Source organism: Mugil cephalus, chromosome 11 (assembly GCF_022458985.1).
Source record: "Mugil cephalus isolate CIBA_MC_2020 chromosome 11, CIBA_Mcephalus_1.1, whole genome shotgun sequence".
NCBI classification, from domain to species: Eukaryota; Metazoa; Chordata; class Actinopteri; order Mugiliformes; family Mugilidae; genus Mugil; species Mugil cephalus.
Genome location: NC_061780.1, coordinates 5,074,022 through 5,090,658, shown reverse-complemented (window position 1 = coordinate 5,090,658; position 16,637 = coordinate 5,074,022). Strand labels below are relative to the sequence as shown.

The 16,637-nt window shown below is 39.9% G+C and overlaps 2 protein-coding genes across 4 annotated transcripts; both read left to right on the top strand.

Annotated features, from left to right (window-relative positions):
* The first annotated feature begins 514 nt into the window (after window positions 1-514).
* On the top strand, window positions 515-10,456 carry csf3r (colony stimulating factor 3 receptor (granulocyte)). 3 transcript variants are annotated; one of them, XR_007113794.1, is made up of 17 exons: window positions 515-673; window positions 3,195-3,294; window positions 4,053-4,118; window positions 4,272-4,568; window positions 5,069-5,201; window positions 5,338-5,504; window positions 6,635-6,798; window positions 6,887-7,028; window positions 7,314-7,396; window positions 7,516-7,723; window positions 7,831-8,019; window positions 8,224-8,325; window positions 8,591-8,737; window positions 8,820-8,960; window positions 9,057-9,157; window positions 9,278-9,359; window positions 9,743-9,816. XR_007113794.1 is itself a non-coding variant. In XM_047599713.1 (17 exons), the coding sequence occupies exons 3-17, from the start codon at window positions 4,064-4,066 to the stop codon at window positions 10,223-10,225; spliced, it is 2,493 nt and encodes an 830-aa protein (XP_047455669.1). In that variant the 5' UTR covers window positions 516-673; window positions 3,195-3,294; window positions 4,053-4,063; the 3' UTR covers window positions 10,226-10,456. The 3 variants fall into 3 exon arrangements, 2 of the variants coding, with proteins under 2 accessions (XP_047455669.1, XP_047455671.1); XM_047599713.1 differs by having other exon boundaries at window positions 516-673; window positions 9,057-9,159; window positions 9,281-9,359; window positions 9,743-10,456; XM_047599715.1 differs by lacking the exon at window positions 515-673 and adding an exon at window positions 1,344-1,388 and having other exon boundaries at window positions 9,057-9,159; window positions 9,281-9,359; window positions 9,743-10,456.
* A 414-nt stretch (window positions 10,457-10,870) lies between these two features.
* On the top strand, window positions 10,871-15,929 carry mrps15 (mitochondrial ribosomal protein S15). The gene is made up of 8 exons (XM_047599642.1): window positions 10,871-11,115; window positions 13,353-13,421; window positions 13,509-13,578; window positions 13,684-13,732; window positions 14,511-14,595; window positions 14,684-14,742; window positions 15,187-15,378; window positions 15,614-15,929. Exons 1-8 carry the CDS (start codon window positions 10,983-10,985, stop codon window positions 15,713-15,715), a joined length of 759 nt encoding a protein of 252 aa, XP_047455598.1. The 5' UTR covers window positions 10,871-10,982; the 3' UTR covers window positions 15,716-15,929.
* The last annotated feature ends 708 nt before the right edge of the window (window positions 15,930-16,637 follow it).

Here is a 16,637-nt window from a genome sequence, read left to right as displayed (position 1 = left end):
CTCATTTAAGAGCTTGTTCTATTACCACGCTGACAAAGGCTTAGACAGGCTCCGAGAGGGAGATGGCAGAATTTTGAAGCAGCCCTGGTAATACAGAAGATCTGGTACTTCAAAAGGTCACACTCGGCACTGAATGGTCAGTCTGAACCAGAAATACGTCATTCTTAATGCAAGAAAGCCCTCAAATTGCAGTTTTTTTGACAGCTGTGAGGAAACCATTGAATAAGCTTGAAATACCTCCGTCATATCATACAAGCAGCAAGGCTACCCCACATGTTGAAGCGTAATGACCGTTATTACTCCATCCACAATCAGAGCGCAGTGTGGTATGACAGAAAATAAAAACAACAAACCACTTGCAGAGAATTATGGATTTGGTTGTAGAGTTTAATATTTCTCTTGTTGGGCAATTTAACTCCTTTCTTTCTAAACTGAATTTAAAAACACCCCGCTTTTCCTTCCCACAGCAGGGCCCCATCAGTCATGTGTCTCTTCCTGGAAAACAGTGAAGTTTCACAAATGCAAAACAAGGATGTTGCTGCCGCCGCCACTTGGCTAACACACACACATATGTTCCCCAATCTGAGCCGCTTTGAGCCTCACTGTTTCATCTGGTGCTATCAGGGCTGATGAGAGCCTCTTGTCTTTCTGGGTCTGCTGCAGCTGCTGTGTGGTGAGTGGCAAGCCTCTCTGATGGCTCTCCTTTATCTTCACATCAAGCAATTTGCCGCTCTTTTCATTCCGATACTTGTGCCAGATTTTTCAAAAAACAACAAAGGCAAAAAATGGGAAAACTTAACAAAACTTGTTTTCTGAGTGGAACATGTTTGATCTAGATAGCTGCAAACTCATCCAAGATAGGGACCACTCAACTTAATTTCAAATAAAACACACATTTGATCATATTTTCTGGCCAGTCTGTATTGTACTTGTGCCATTTATCACTCTTTAATGCTTTATAACATCAGTATACTCTTGAAATAATGTGACGGTAGAGATTTTTAAATATATACAGTTTGATTAAAGGAGAAAAACCAAGATAAGATAATCACATTAAAGTGGATGTATTTTAAACTGGATGCTCAAAGTGTATAAAAAAGTATTTTCAACCGGACAATATTTTGTGTATAACTGTTCAGTAAACAATAATTTTGACTGATTTCTTTTCAGTTGTTTTGTCATTGCGATATTCTCCAGGGCGCAGTGTTAGCAAGTCAACGTATAGAAAACACATTTATGTTCTGGTCGTCCATTAGAAAAACAGGATGTGAAACAGATTGCTTTCTTCCTTCTTAGATTTTGGGATTTTCTGACGTGCTGACACGTAAGGTCGCTGTGCCTGAGACCGAGGGAACTGTTCCAAAGTCCAGATAAAATTATTTACAACGGTAACAGAGATTGGTCTTTTTAACGCGCAAGGCCTGGTGTGAGAAAAAAGACCAAAAAGGGGAAATAGTGGGAAGTGTGTCATAGAGCTGTGTGTGAAGGATATTGCCAAACCCTGAGAGTGTGGGTGTTTTGTAACCCATAACAGCAACGGGAAAGGAAATGTACGGAGGCTAGAGCAAAACATCCCTTTACACATAGAGACTCGGCTATCTAAAAAAATAATAATAAGTATCCAGATAGCATATTTTCATCTGCATGTTAGGACTGTAATCGACCAACACACAAAGCCAGACTTAATTTATGCTGTCTTTAAGTATGTCACATTGCATTTGTTGACAAAATACACTCCAAATTTAATGCACTTTTCTGCTCCCCCCCTTCTCTCTCCCTCTCTTTCTCTGAATTGCCTTTTGTCAGAGCCAGAGGCAATTACCTATTAGTAGTAAGCAGAAATTCTAAAAAGGAAAGCGAAAATGGAAAAAGGAGGCCTTTTTGCAAACTGCTGATAAGGAACAGGGAGAAATTCCATTTCTCACTCATTGGGGAAACGCTGCACGGTTATTATAAACTGAGGGCAGTAATCTGACAGTTTGAGCGATAGTAATAAATTATTCAAATTATAAGTAATGCTTCCTCGTCGTTTGGGGTCGTTGCAATTTGACAGTCTAGACGTAAAATTTCTGCCCAAAGGTAGAATGTTGTCCTGCGCCAAGACTCTTAGAAAACTTGCTAAATGGAAACATAATAACAAATAATTTCAGTTTTAAAATCTCAACATTTCCAGTGTTCGCAGTTCGCCTGGGGTACACCAGAGTTCAACTGCTGTAGTTTATCACAACAATCGGGCAGGGAGACAAACGGGGAGGATTACGAGACCACAGGAAGTTTCTCAATGCTGTGCTGTGGTCTCATTTACTGGTTCTGTATGCATGTTGGCGTGTGACACACGTTTGGGTACGTGTCTTTGTGAAATGACTCTGATGGAGAAATGAATCAGGGTGATCTGCCCCCAGTCACATAACACGTGAGATCGTCCCTCTTAGTAGTATTTAATGATTATGCTTCTAAAATTTCTAAAAATGGGATGATTCACCAATAACTGATTTAATGTGAATTAATAATACCTGACTTTACACTTTAAATTGTACTTAAAGTGTTGGCTGTGACAAATTTTGCCTGCGATATTGTATTGATGTAGTTGCAACTCACTTTCCTAACAGTGTAATGTGATGGCTATTTTTGCCCTTAACCAAATACTTTAAATGTTTCTCAGAGGAGAAACTGATTCGCACAGCATTCAGATTCAAAGTTACAACTTCAAATCCGACGGAACCAGAAGGAGGTTTTGGTTTTGTTTGAAACAATGACCAGATCTTGCAAATCTGTGATGATGACGAGAAGAAAAAAAACGTTTTGAAATGTCTAAAAACCACATGTACGTACTCGTTTCGTGATAATGAATTTCCATGAAGATGTGTCCATGTGTAAATGACGCACATAAAATTTGTAAATTTGAGAAGCTGGAACCAGTAGAAGATTTTAGGTCTTTTCTGATAAATCAGTGAAACAATGAACAAACAATAGATAGAAAAAATTGTTACACATCAAAATGTGATAATGCATGTGTGATTCACTGGAGGCTTGCACCATTTATAAAGCCTAATGCTCCTCCATTCATTTGAAGTAGCTACTTTGCGTGTGCTTTTATTGTCAGGGTGAAACTGGATTCCGTAGTTTTTCCTCTTACTCAGTTAATTGTTGAAAGTTCAACTCTTTCAAACTGCTTTGCTTTCTCCTCCATGTAGCACATCGAGTCTCAGTCATGCTGTGAAGGCATGTTTGGCTCTTGTCCGTGAGCCAGCAACCAGATTTGTGTGAATTTTAAACTTCCAGGCTTGTGTTATGGTGAGTATTTCAAAAACACAAGACTTGAAATTCATTTCAAGTTTTCCGACACCTGTGCTGGTAATGTGAAGTCCCAAATGATTCTTGCATTTAAGAAGCAGATTGTTGACTTAATATCAGAAGTACAATATGTTGGAGAATTGCTACCATCTGCTTAGCCTACAATCTCAGCTGAACATTGCTGCTAATTACACATGACCAGTCAACTATGGAGTGTGTGCCCAACAAGGCACGTTACCTTCAAACAACTGGCGATCACAGTTTCCAAGAATTCTCTCTCCGGAGTTTTAACTTTCTAATTTAACAGTGTCAGAGGAGAAATATAGCATGTACAGAGAGCTGCTATCAATACCAATTTATTCTGTCTGCAGGGAATTTAAATTTGATTTTATCACCTAGCAGAGCTTTAAATGTTAAATCTTCAGTGTGATCGTGCTGCGTCAATGTGGACCCAAGCTGCCACGAATGTTGATTTTTAGTATTCCTGAGTGTGTCATGTGTCAGTGCTCGGATTTGTTCCGTGTGCGCTCTACAAACACAGACAGTGCTGCAGAATTTTCATCGCTAGAGTTGTGGGAGGCAGCAAATGCATATATGCGTTTACACTGAAATATTGTGTTTCACAGAGATCACTTGAAACGCCACACTGATGATTTCTCTCGAAGCGACACTCCTTTGGAGAGGAATGGCCGTTCAAAATATTGTTTTGAAAGTTTGCAATTTAGGACTAACGCATTCCATTTTTTGCTGCCTAACAGGTTTTGTCATCATGATATCCACAGTGATTGTTGTGCTGCTGGCATTTGTGAGTGAGGCGAAGAATGGTGAGCACTGCTGTCAACAGCAAATCTAAATGGAAATACCAAACCAGCAGTTACAAAAACAAGTGTCATTGAACCTCTTCTCTGCTTGCCTTGAAGACCCTGCCCATTAAAAGGCTTGTCAGCATGCTGTACTTAAAATCTTCTCCTTTTCAGAGGATGACATACAGCCATGTGCCAAAGTCCAGACATCCAGCTCAGTGGTGCTTCTGGGGTCACCTGTTACAGCCACATGTGTCGTCAGAGGGGACTGCCCTCTGGTGGCCGGACAAGCTGTTCATATAGAGTGGCGCCTCGGCAACCGCTTTATTCCCAGCAACTCCACGGTCAATGGGAGTGACACTGTTTCTGAAGCCGTAATATCAAACTTCAATCAGACCAGGGAACTTCTCACTTGCTACATCCAGAACCCTACTCCCCAGGCTGTTGCTGGAGTGGTGATTCGAGCAGGATGTAAGAGAGCTTTAAAGTTCCTTTACATATTTGGCAAAATTAGAAATTAAAATTGTTATTTTAATGTATTTGTTTAAGCTAAATGAGACCACAAAATTCAACATCGTTAGCCTAATAGTTAGGCTTAAGTTGCTCATAGTTGCTTAAGTCATTTGACTTCCTGTTACAACATCAATAAAAATGCCAATGTGCATACAAGAAATTTATTTTTTTCTTGTTTAACAAAAACATTCAAATATGACTTAGACAATTATGCTACTAGGGTAACAATACATGTGCAATATATGTATTCCTACTTAATTCCCATGCAATGCACAGGTCCTCTTATAGTGAAATTTTTATTCAACTATAGATCCACCACTAGCCTCCCTGAAGCTCAGGTGCCAATGGATTAAATCCCCAAGTCAGCTGATCAGACATTGGTGTGGACTGTAGGACCTTAACAGCTCACCGGAAAAAATAAAAATAAAATTACTTCACTTTGTTTTTTTTACCTTTAGATCCACCAGAAGCCCCGCAAAACCTCAGCTGTCTGACAAACCTCACCAAACCTAACACAATGACCTGTAGCTGGGACCCTGGCCAGCGGGAGACACACCTGCTCACTAACTACAGCCTCCACACAAACATATGGTAATACCCTGCCTGGAAATGTGCTGAAACAGCAGCGACAAAGTGGTCCTCATTTTAGTGTCAGACAGTCATTTACAAAATATGCCTGCAACATTGCACCACTGCGTTTCTCCACATTGTGATTTCGTCATTTCAGGGATTTGAACATAAACCGTGTTTATGAGCTGCCGTCAGGAATCCACCACTACACCATTCCTCGCTCTGGCTTTAGTCTGTCCGCTGAAATGAAAATACAAGTGAAGGCTGTCAATGAGCTGGGAGAGGCATCTTCAGGAGCTCTGATTTTGGAACCCCTTGGTGCAAGTAAGAAATTTATATAAAAAAATTAAACATACTTATAGACAAGTAGTGACTACAGTCAAAACAACATAAACTGAGTTTATAGACACCTTCATGGCGTACGTCACTGTGACGTTGCGATGTTAGCTGGAGGTAAAACAGAGGGAAGCTTGAGAAAAAACATGAAAATGTCGTTTTGCTATATTTTTGCCTGCAAAAACACTAAAATACCAGTCACTGCCAGTTGTAGACAACTTTGGTTTGGCTTTGGTGATAAAAAGGGAATTAGAGACAATCAACAATGCGCAGACTTCATATCAGATCAGATTAATATGTAATGCATCATCAGTTTCAGTCTGAATAATGTTATTTGTTAGACTAAATCGTGACTGAAATTTCTTTAAGTTAATGCTTATTTAGGGGATTATGTTACTCGTTAATGCTAATGCTAACCGCTTGGTAACGCAATGTTAGTTGCGTGTTTCAGAGGGGTCCAAGCAGAAGTTGCATTTGCCAAGTTACCCTCCGCAGTGGTTCTGCCTACTTCTTGTAATATCTTTGTATGAGAGGCTTCACTTGATAAAGACAGACCAGATTGCATTCCCTATGTGTCCTCCTTTGGTCAAATTGTCCATCCAGTGAGTGAGAGTGTAGGGGTCGATGAATATAGTCCCATCAGTCAGAGTCAACTTTTTAAAATAATACTTACGGTCTCAGGAGTGTATTAGTATATTCTCTAAAATATGCGTTTTCCTTGTCCATTCTTGCCAAAAAGGTCCATTCAAATGTGCTAACCGACATTTACAGGATATAGTGTTTGAGATGTTTGGCCTCCGGCTAAACCCCGCCCCTCGAAAAACCTTGCATTGTTTACAAACCATGAAGGGGCCTTTAGTCCTTACCCCAGTGATGCTGGTTTGGATCCAGCCTGTGCCCTTTCCCACATGTCGTTCCTTCACTCTCCCCCTTCATTTCCTGTCCTTCTCCACAAATAAAACCATCAAATAAAGTCCACCACTTAAAGTCCTCAAACCATTCTACTCTCAAATAACAGTGTGTCTTTACAATGGAACTGAAATATTTTGAAGAAAATTAAATTCCATGTGAACATTTGTTCTCCTAACTGTTTTTTTGTTTTGTTTTACTTTTTACAGCTAAGTTTGACCCACCTGAGATTCTGAATATGGAAGCGGTGGCTAAAAAGTACGGCTGCCTGAGGCTGAGATGGAGTATGTCCAAGGACCAGGCCTGGATACAGGATAGTCTGAACCTACAAGTTCGGTTTAAGACAGTTGACAGTAGCCAGTGGAGTGAACAAGTGAGTTTGAATCAGTTAAGTGTTGACATCCAGATAGAAGGAAATCCTGCTTAAAGTTATACAATATGTGTGTCTTGGGACGTGTCAGATCTTTGAGAGCCGTGTCAGAGCTGTGAACCTGTGTCAACTCCTTCATGGGACTCAGTATTTGGCCCAGATTAGAGTGAGGTACAAGCAGAGCCCCTGGAGTGATTGGAGCGGCAGCCAGTCCGGAGTCACCTTGGAGACTGGTATGGCTGTGATCAATTCATAGTGACACAATCAGTCACTAACATTTTCTAATCTATTGCCTTTTCTTCCATTTCCTGCTCTTTTCAATATATGCTAATGTCATGTCCTGCATCTCCCATTGCTTTGCTCTACAGTGGAGGCTGAATTGATGTATTGAGTTCTGTCGCACACTCTGGCAGCGAATCCATAGGCCTGTCTAGTAAAGAAAAGTTTTACTTTCTAAAGAGTGAGAAGTGCAGACTTTTGAGGAGTTGCCATGCTGACAGACATCTCTTTCTTTTCAGCTCCCACTGGACGCCTCGACTGGTGGATGAAGGTGTCAGGGGATCAGATGCCCAAACAACTTAACGTACAATTGTTTTGGAAGGTACACACATTCCACTGTTTGCTTGACACTTGTCACAGATCGGTGTGTATGGGGTCTGCTTTTAAAACCTGCTCACTTGTTTTTTTTTCTTTCCCTTTTCTGTTTTTGTGCTGCTTTAGCCATCAAAACAATTCCGTGCCAATGGTCAAAATGTGTCATATATCGTCACAGCGCAAAAAACGCCGGGAGAAAAGGGAAAGTTGTGCTTTACAAGAGAGAGTTATTGTTCTCTTCGGGTTCCTGGAAGAGCAAAGAAAGTGTATCTGAGAGCTGTAAATGCAGCAGGGAAATCCCCACCCACTGAGGTTCGGATTTATCAACCCAAAGGTAACTGAGTTCCTTTTTGTTCCTTTTTATGGTTTAAGAATATACAATTTTTTTTTGTTTGTTTGTTTTACAGCAAAATGTACAATTCTATCTTGTTTTGTGTGTAGCGTATACTGCAGTATCAGAAGTCACGGCTGTTCCTTATGATGACACATCACTGCTGGTCTGGTGGAAAAGTGGCGTTACTCCTGGCCTCATTGGTTACGTGGTGGAATGGATCCCTTTGTTAGAAACAGGCCCCTCCCACTCCCAGTTTGAAATCGCTGACAAAAACCAATCCAGCCTTGTTATAACGGGTATGTGTTATAGTAGTTGTATTACACATTTTCAGATCCATTCTTATTTAAACACCTTTCATTTGGTTTTCTTAATCGGGTGATCATCTTTTACAACGAGAATTCAAGCAGTCACAAGCAAAGCAAGATCTTTTTTTTTCCTTCCTGTGCACACTTGCGCTCGCGGGCACTGATCCACTCTAACCTCTTCACTCTCATCAATAGGCAGCTTTGAGCCCTACAAGCCCTATGGGATCTCTGTATATCCTAGATTTAAGGATGGGATAGGCCTTCCACAGACTGTTAATGCCTACTTGAGACAAAAGGGTAAGTCGCCAAAGACACAAAGAGGATCACACAAAGAGCAAGCAGAGGTGTGAGAGTAAGGCAGCTTCAACTTTGAAGAAGTGGGAACAGAGTTGGGACATGGGTTAAATACATATATGCTGTATACTGCAATGTCTCGGGAACAGCTGATACATGATGGAATCATGCCCCCTTGTGGAGAGAAATATTTAATGTTTTTTTTTCTGGCTTGAAGAATTCCAACAGCTTGCTAACTGTTCACCTCTGCTGATATTTCTTTTTGAAGCTCCATCCATGGTTCCAAAAATGAAAATGAAAAAGTCTTGGAAGCCATATATTGAGGTTACCTGGGATGAAATACCGTTAGACCAAAGGAATGGATTTATCCAGAACTACCAAATCTTCTACTGGGAAGAGGAAGGACCCATCAACAGTTAGTTAAAAGCCATAAGTTTTACAGTGTTAAGCATTTTTTCATACCCTTGAGTCTATCTAATGTCTGACTCCTCTTTCAGTTGTGAATGCAGATCCAGATGAGAGGAAGGTGACCCTGAAAAACATCAACACCATGCATCTGTATAAAGCTTTCATGATGGTTAGCACGTCTGGTGGGAGCATAAATGGATCGACATTTGAATTTCAGTTTGAGTCTTTTGGTAGGTATTATCATTTGACTGTGGCTTCCTAGAGAAATTGATTAATTGAATGTTTTCTCAAACACAACATCACATCATGTGCTTCTCTTTTCTCAGATGCAGTTACTGTTGAGTTTATTGCAACTGGAGCTGGTGGACTGATATTTGTTATGATCATTGTCATTTTTCTGGTGCTGACTTGTTTCTCCAAACAAAAAAGGTGAGACTGCCAACATGCTGTCTTATGCTGTTAACCTACGTTGTCTTTTCTTTCTCATATGACAAATATCACTTTTTTTTCTCCTCTCTTTCTTTTGTTTTTGTTGTTCTTTTACTTTAAGGATTAAGGGTCATTTCTGGCCAGCTGTTCCAGATCCAGCAAACAGCAGTGTCAAACGATGGACATCAGAATCAACTCAGGTGTGGAGAGTTTACATCCAGCTGTGCAAGATCAAATGTCTTTATGCATTCTATCTTATCCAGGTTAAAGCTAGTCAAGTCAATATCTTCCTATTATAAATAGATGAGTCTAACAACAGAGTCAACAGCAAAGTGGATAAAGGACAAATACAAATAAATCAAATGAATGTTTTTTGAGCGTGTAAGGAATAAACTGTGTACTGTACAACATAATTCTGGTTGTCAATCTTGGATGTTCACAGCTTATTTCACTGCCCCAAATGACATCAAAAATTAATACAGCTAGGTTTAGCATTAGGTTTAGCTAGCAGAGCCTATATGTTGACATTTACTGATCAAAACTAGTTAAATACATTCATGACTAATTTATTTTCCTTTTACAGGATTCCTATCCTTCCTGGGACAACGAGGAGCCCAATCCAATATACCTGTCCCACCTCAGCTTCCTGGACCTCCCTATGAAGTCAGACAAAGAAGAGGATGATCTTTGGTTAAACAATGCAGAGGACACCAGTGACCTGGGGGAGTCCATCTGTGGCTCACCATTCATCCCTGGATACTCTGGGTCAAATAGTGACTCTATTCCCTATGCTACTGTGATCTTCTCTAGTCCATGTAACAGCCCACCACCCAAAGAACCTCATGTGTACTTGCGCTCTGAATCCACACAGCCCCTCTTGGAGGCAGAAGAACCCTTCAGCCCGAAGTGCTACCAGAACATGACGCCTGTTGGGATGTCAGGGGAGCAGTGTTTATTTGGACCGTCCCATGATGGTGTACCTGAAGAAGGGCCAGACCCTGTTGCTCTCTGGGATGACTTTCCTTTTCTGCGAGCATTAGCCATGAATGATACTCAAAATGACTGAATGTATTCTGCTGATTATAAGAGTAGCCGTTCTGCAAGATGTTTATGAAAAGCTGAGTTTTGTGTAATGAGCTTTGTCTAACAGGTTGCATAGCACCAATCTGTAAATGCAAACGTGATTTTATGCTTTTCATTTTTAAAATTAACGATTATTATGGCCATGCTTTGTTTGTACCACAATTTGTGTAAAAATCATCTTTTTGGAAAATAAAGTTTTTTTAACCATAAAAAAGTCTGTTAATATATTTACTGTCATGCCATTATTTCTTTACCAACATTGTTTGCCTTTTTGCCTTTTTATATGATAAATGATGTTAAAAACGGAAGCAGGGTAATGTAATACAGAGACCACCTATTAACGTGCCTACAGCAAAACATATAGCAAAAAATTGTATATAACCAAAACTTCAGGTTAACTCTCAATGAACTTGCCTTAGTAGAATGGTGAAGTTTTAAAAGTTATTAAATAACTAAAAGCAGAGCAAAATGCTGAAATGGTCTGTTTATTATTATTATTTTGTGAAAGATCAAAATCATAGACTATAAAAAGACCAAAATCCATTGCCTCTATCGGAGTCGTCCTATCGATGTGTTCTGAGATCGTTAGCGTAGCCTAGTAAATTATTCCTCTACAGTCGCTCATCAGCTACTTTGGTCTAACCAAAATGGCGATCCTTATGTAGGGGTCGAGTGTGGATACATGCCATATTTTCTTTACTTTTAGGCAGCGTATTAACGTATTAACGAGTCTGAGAGCCATGCTCACTAACCTAGGACTGCGGGCCGCTCTGCGGTGGTCGGCTGGGGCTCTCCGTCAAAGCTCCGCTCTGTGCTCGGCTGTGTCGCTCCAAACGCGAACATGCAGCCCATCAGGACCGACAGTGAGCCGTGGTAAGTGCTAGGAAGCAAGAAAACGGTACAAACTTTCCAGCTGTGTTGAGGAACTGGCTGTCAAACATGCTGTATTGTTAACTGTGTCTGCCAGTGCCTTGGAGTGGCCTTAACAATAGATGGTAACAACAAGATCAAACACAACGGGGTTGAGACAGAAATAATGCCTGCTGTCAAATCACAATCCGCTGTGCTAAAAAAACAAAACAAAACATCCATTCAAATTCATAAGCGTTTTACAGGGGGCGTTGTTATGATATAATGAACTGTTTGTTGTTGATTTTTTGAACTTAAGTCATTAGGCCCAATATATGATTGGAGTAAGTGCTACATGTACACCCAGAAAACACATACCAGTGCCTCTAGCATTAGTGTTAACGTTGAAAAGTGCTGTTGATAGTATTAGACTTAGATCGACTTTAATTATCCACAAAGGAAGTTGCATGGTCGCAGTAGCTTAGTTTGACATAAAAGTAACACTCTTATATAACCACAAGTAAAAAGACAGATACATAAAATAAGTTTAAAATAAAATAAAAGAAATTAATATCTAATATCTAAAAGTAATATACATAGTACATGTATTTATTACAGAGTACGTCAGAGTACAAGAGTTATCATGCTCATCAGTTAGCGCAATGGAAATTAGCATTTGTTGTATTAGCATCACATTAGCCTCAAACTGCTAGTCTAATGGTTAGCTTGGCTAGAAGTGAACTGGTGACAGAAAAATAACTTATAGTTATTGTAGCTTTAAAAAAAAATACCCAGACAAGGGCGTGTTTTTACTATCACAAAGGACAATTTAATAATTAATTATATACTCAAAAAACATCTTGACAGCTTGCAACAACGTGCGATTTTAATTGTATGTTCACTTGTTGTGTCACTGTGACACAAAATGAGTTCAAACTTTGAAGTCAGACTCTTTACTGCATGTTGCGTCTGTGCAGACATACACTTCAATGTCAATATATTTTCGATATTAAAGAACTGAACGAAATCGCCCTTCATGACTGTTAGTAAAATAAGATTTATGCTGAAAAAGTGTAAGAATGGTGGTAATTCAACTGTATAATTCTTTTGGAAGATGTAGTTTGCAGTACATACCACAACCTTCAAAAAAAAGCTCAGTTAAATCAACCTTTCTGAGGATTTAGTGTATGACTGTTTTGTAAGAATGCATCTGTTTTCACTAACACCTAATGAACTGACAAGTGAGTGTAGATATGAACTGCAACTGGTTGGTTGATGCATACAACCTCAGTTGTATGTGCGGTTGCCTCTCCCCGTGTTCATTATCTGCTTAATCTGATGCATCTTCTGGCTCCATATCGTAATATCAGAGGCTTCTACAGAAGCTAAGCTTTCATTTCCCTTTGAGTCTAAAATGTGCTAACTCGTTTTCTCACTGTTGCATCCCATGCACACATGTACCAACCCTCTGTTAACAGTCCCGCCCAGGAACAACTTGGTTTGCAGGCAGCTTCTCTCCCCAACTCTGTGACAAAATGCATTTGCATCATAAAACGTGTAGATGTGTATACATTAGCTGGTCTGTATAATATCATATAAACTGTACAGTGTTGGGTAGCAGAAAGTAAATTTCTATCAATAAAACATGCCTTCAGTTATTTTACTATCCTAAATGGTGATAACTCAAACATAATACTGTCAAAGAACTATTATGACACCTCTGGTGGACCACAGTGTTGGTGTATGTATTTATTTTTCTCCTGAAACGGTTAAAACTGTTTTGAGGAAATAACATCATTTGTTGATTTGGAGATAATAAAACCCACACCCTTCTTATCATCTGATATACGCTTAGTCATGTTTTATCTGATGTGTAGGAGAGCCATTTTATGCTGAGTATCTTGGTTGCACTATTCAAATTGTTGAATCAGTCACGCAGTTTAAGCAGCAGCTCAGTTGCATCATTATTGTGAAACTCGTCTCGCAGCTAACCAGTGGTGACGGCTTTACACTTTATAGTGTCATCATTATGATGTGCATTTTTGTTGAAAGCATATCTTTGTTGAATTCTTGACAGCTTTGAATGTCAACTACCTTTCTACCATTTAGTTGTTGTTTTTTTTTATCCACCCCGCCTTTTGGCACCAAGTGTTTGTCTTTAAGCACAATGGCAACACCTTTTTTAATAAATATTTCCATCTACTATTGAAGGTGTGAATATGCAAGATTCATTATACATGTTTTTTTTTTTCTTCCCCCAGTTGCAGGAAATTTTGTGGTTCTGCCACCGCTAAGACATTATGCTCGAGGTCAAAAGCAAACAACATCAGGTATGTTATGAAACAGTGCCATCACCAAACCATGATTGGACATTTCTCAAATACTCAAGTGGTTTAAAAACAAATATTTTCATCCAGAGAGCCAGCTGAGTGATCTTCATCCAACAATGCTGAAGAAGGATTATGCGGCTGTTCCCATTGTTCAAACGTAAACATACCTATGTCCCTAACCTTAAAACAATAATCTAAATATAATGCATGTGGATTCAGATTTAGATTTATCAACTACTCTACTATATTGTTCTGCCAACAGGACTGATGATCTGGTCAAGCGGCTTCTGTCTCTGGAGCTGGCGAGTCATGTAAGTCTGCATATCTCCTGTTTATCTTGCTTTTTCTTTTTTTTTTTCAGTCTGCTTCTCTGGAAATTGTGGTATGTTTATATGCTGCTTGATACTAGGAATCCACCATGGTTCCTTTTTTTTTTTTTTATCAGACCAGATGTTGCAGCTAAAAATGGACGTCATTGTTTTGATGTGAACATACTTGTCTTTTTTTTTAGTCTGAAATCTCTGAAACACAGTCATAGCAGGAATTGCATCTGATGCCAAACCAGCATAGGAGCTCACTATTTGAGTTAATTTCCTCAAATGAGACCATTTTTTTTTTAACTTGCTGCTCACATATAGAGCATTCTCTCCTAGAGGGTGGACACTAGTGTCTTGCTGACTAGGCCGCACCTGAATGTCCTCCAGGCTGGAACAGCCTAAGGCACAAGGCCCTATTAACATCAGCCTGCCTCCAACACTTCTCAGAGCCAAGATGCTGTTATTAACAGCCAGCACACTTACTCATACTGCCTTTTATCAGCACAGCTAATGTTGTTTAGAGTTTATTGTGAGCATAGGTGAAGAACGTTGCTGTAAACTGGAATCAGGTGAGTTGTATTGCAGCTGTTTTACAAATACAGGGGTTCAACTGGTATCGGTGCATTCTCACTTAATATGAATAAATTATAATACTACCATCTGTGAAGATTCTTCAGCATCCAGTTCATGGTGTATCAAAACAATATCCCATACAAGTTTGATTTCCCTCGGTTTCTTAGATGTAAATAAAATAATGTTTGTTTGTTTTCAGAGTGAAAAGCTAAAGCTGAAAACGGAGCAATTGGTTGCAAAAGTCCAGAAGGATGAGTATGACCGCAGCTCAGTGGAAGTCCGGGGTGAGATGCTGTTTGTTCACCAGAACAAAATATAACTTGTACTGACTGCATACTTATTAAATTCCCAGTGTGGTCCTTCTCTCTTCAGTGGCTGTTTTGACTGCGAGAATCCGAAATTATCAAGAGCATTTGAAAAAACATCACAAGGTGAGAGTTGATTTTTCTGTCTCGGAGGCTTAACACAGACTAGTTGTTTGGACAAGTTTTGCTAAAATTGACATGTGTCAGGGGAGTTTATGTGTACCACAAGAACTTTCATGTATGAATATGTGTCTCCACATTTCCTCTCTGCTTTCCTCTGGTGTGAGGCATGCATGTTCTACAGGATATCCTGTTTACTCCCCCACATAAAATAAAAACATGCGTAGAGCGACCATGGTCGGAAGTTTCCGTGTTGCATCATATCTTCTTTTTTTTTTTTTTTTCAAAATTGACTCATGGAATAAAGATAGTAAATTTGTGTTCTGTGTTATATTATTAACAACTGCCTCCTTATAACAAGATGAGTGTATGTAGTGGGCTTCAAAATGAGTCATTTCTGCCCTAAATGAACCACATGTATAGTTTAATCTGTTTTTTATTTAACCCCAGGACAAAGCTAACAAGAGGCGGATGCTCATGGCCATTGACCGGAGGAAAAAGCTTTTGAAAAACCTTAGGCTGGTTCGCTATGAGGCCTTTGAGAAAGTGTGTGAGCAGCTGGGCATCACCTACACCTTCCCCCCTGAATACTACAGACGGGTCACCCGCCGCTGGCTGGCCAAAAAAGAATTCTGCAAAAAGGTAGCATTATAACATCTGTTTGTTTTTTGGGCAGTGTGCTATATAATAATCACATTACCACACAATACCTTAAAAGGGTATCATTACACACCAGTAAAACAATGTTGTACATCCTGCTGTATTTACGGTTATCACTAAACTTTCTGTGGCTTCATCTAACTGACAAGTTGAGGTGTTATTTCATGCCCCCACTAACACTTTTGTGCTGTGTGGCCATGTGTGTGTCTCTCCTCAGGTCTACAAAGCAGTGCAGAAGCAGAAAGCAGAACAGAGGCTGAGGATGAAGCAGAGTTCAACACAAATGAATGCAGCTACCACAAAAGCAGAAGAGACTTAATAAAAGATAATATGATTAGGATTGCAACAGTTCACTCTTGATGCTTGTCATGACCAAATTCGTGTGTGGATAAATTCACTTGTCGACAAATGGGCTCTTCTTTCTTTCACTTGTTTCCATCTTGTAATACTGTTTGCTTTTGTCTTCAAGTCAATGTCAAGAATTGTCTGTAAATGTCAGGATTGAAAGCAAATAAAATGTCCCAGAACGTTAAGAAAGAAGTTTCCACAAACCTTTTAGGGATACAGAATAACAAATCTGTATGTTTATATGGTACATGTGCAGGCACACAGTTTATATATGCAAATGTGCAATATCTGCAGAGGTGGAGGAACGTAGTGATGTGGCATAGTGGAGTCAGATGTCTGTGAGGCAAGAGGGATCCCAGTAAACGCCTAGAACCACGAGCCTTGAGGAGGCTTTGGCACTGTGAGCTTCTTTCTAACTTCTACACCTTCCAATAACACCTGTTTGGCAGACATGGTTCCAACACTCATGCACCCCCAAGGTACAGAGTTCGGTTCATCCTTTACACTTGTGACTTCTGCTTCAAGCCTGAACCGCGCCACTGATGTGTCATGTTCTAGGTTGATTCCTCCCTAGCTGAGTATATCACAGATGGTGATGAGACCTACTTAAATAGAATGGTGAACTAACAACCACATTCAGCTCAACACCAGGAGGAGGGTGGAGAGGAGTTCTGGTGCAGCAAGAAGACCCTGACCACTCTCATTAAGTAGAGGAGACAGTAGACAGCTACATGTTCCTGGTGCAGCTCTGGTCAGACAACACAGAGACCCTCTACAGGAAAGTACGATTCAAGTTCTTGTCCAGGAGGCCAGCGGCGTTGTCTTTGCTGTGGTGTGCTGGGGAAGTAACACTAGTACTTGTGGTACCATCCAGGATATAGCACTATGCTTAA

Bases quoted from the DNA above. Each gene is read 5' to 3' on its own strand.
- mrps15 (XM_047599642.1), top strand. From the start codon at position 10,983: ATGCTCACTAACCTAGGACTGCGGGCCGCTCTGCGGTGGTCGGCTGGG. The intron at 13,733-14,510 runs GTAAGTCTGCAT...GTTTGTTTTCAG, and splicing joins CTCTGGAGCTGGCGAGTCAT to AGTGAAAAGCTAAAGCTGAA. The intron at 14,743-15,186 runs GTGAGAGTTGAT...ATTTAACCCCAG, and splicing joins ATTTGAAAAAACATCACAAG to GACAAAGCTAACAAGAGGCG.
- csf3r (XM_047599713.1), top strand. From the start codon at position 4,064: ATGATATCCACAGTGATTGTTGTGCTGCTGGCATTTGTGAGTGAGGCG. The intron at 5,202-5,337 runs GTAATACCCTGC...TCGTCATTTCAG, and splicing joins AGCCTCCACACAAACATATG to GGATTTGAACATAAACCGTG. The intron at 5,505-6,634 runs GTAAGAAATTTA...TACTTTTTACAG, and splicing joins TTTGGAACCCCTTGGTGCAA to CTAAGTTTGACCCACCTGAG.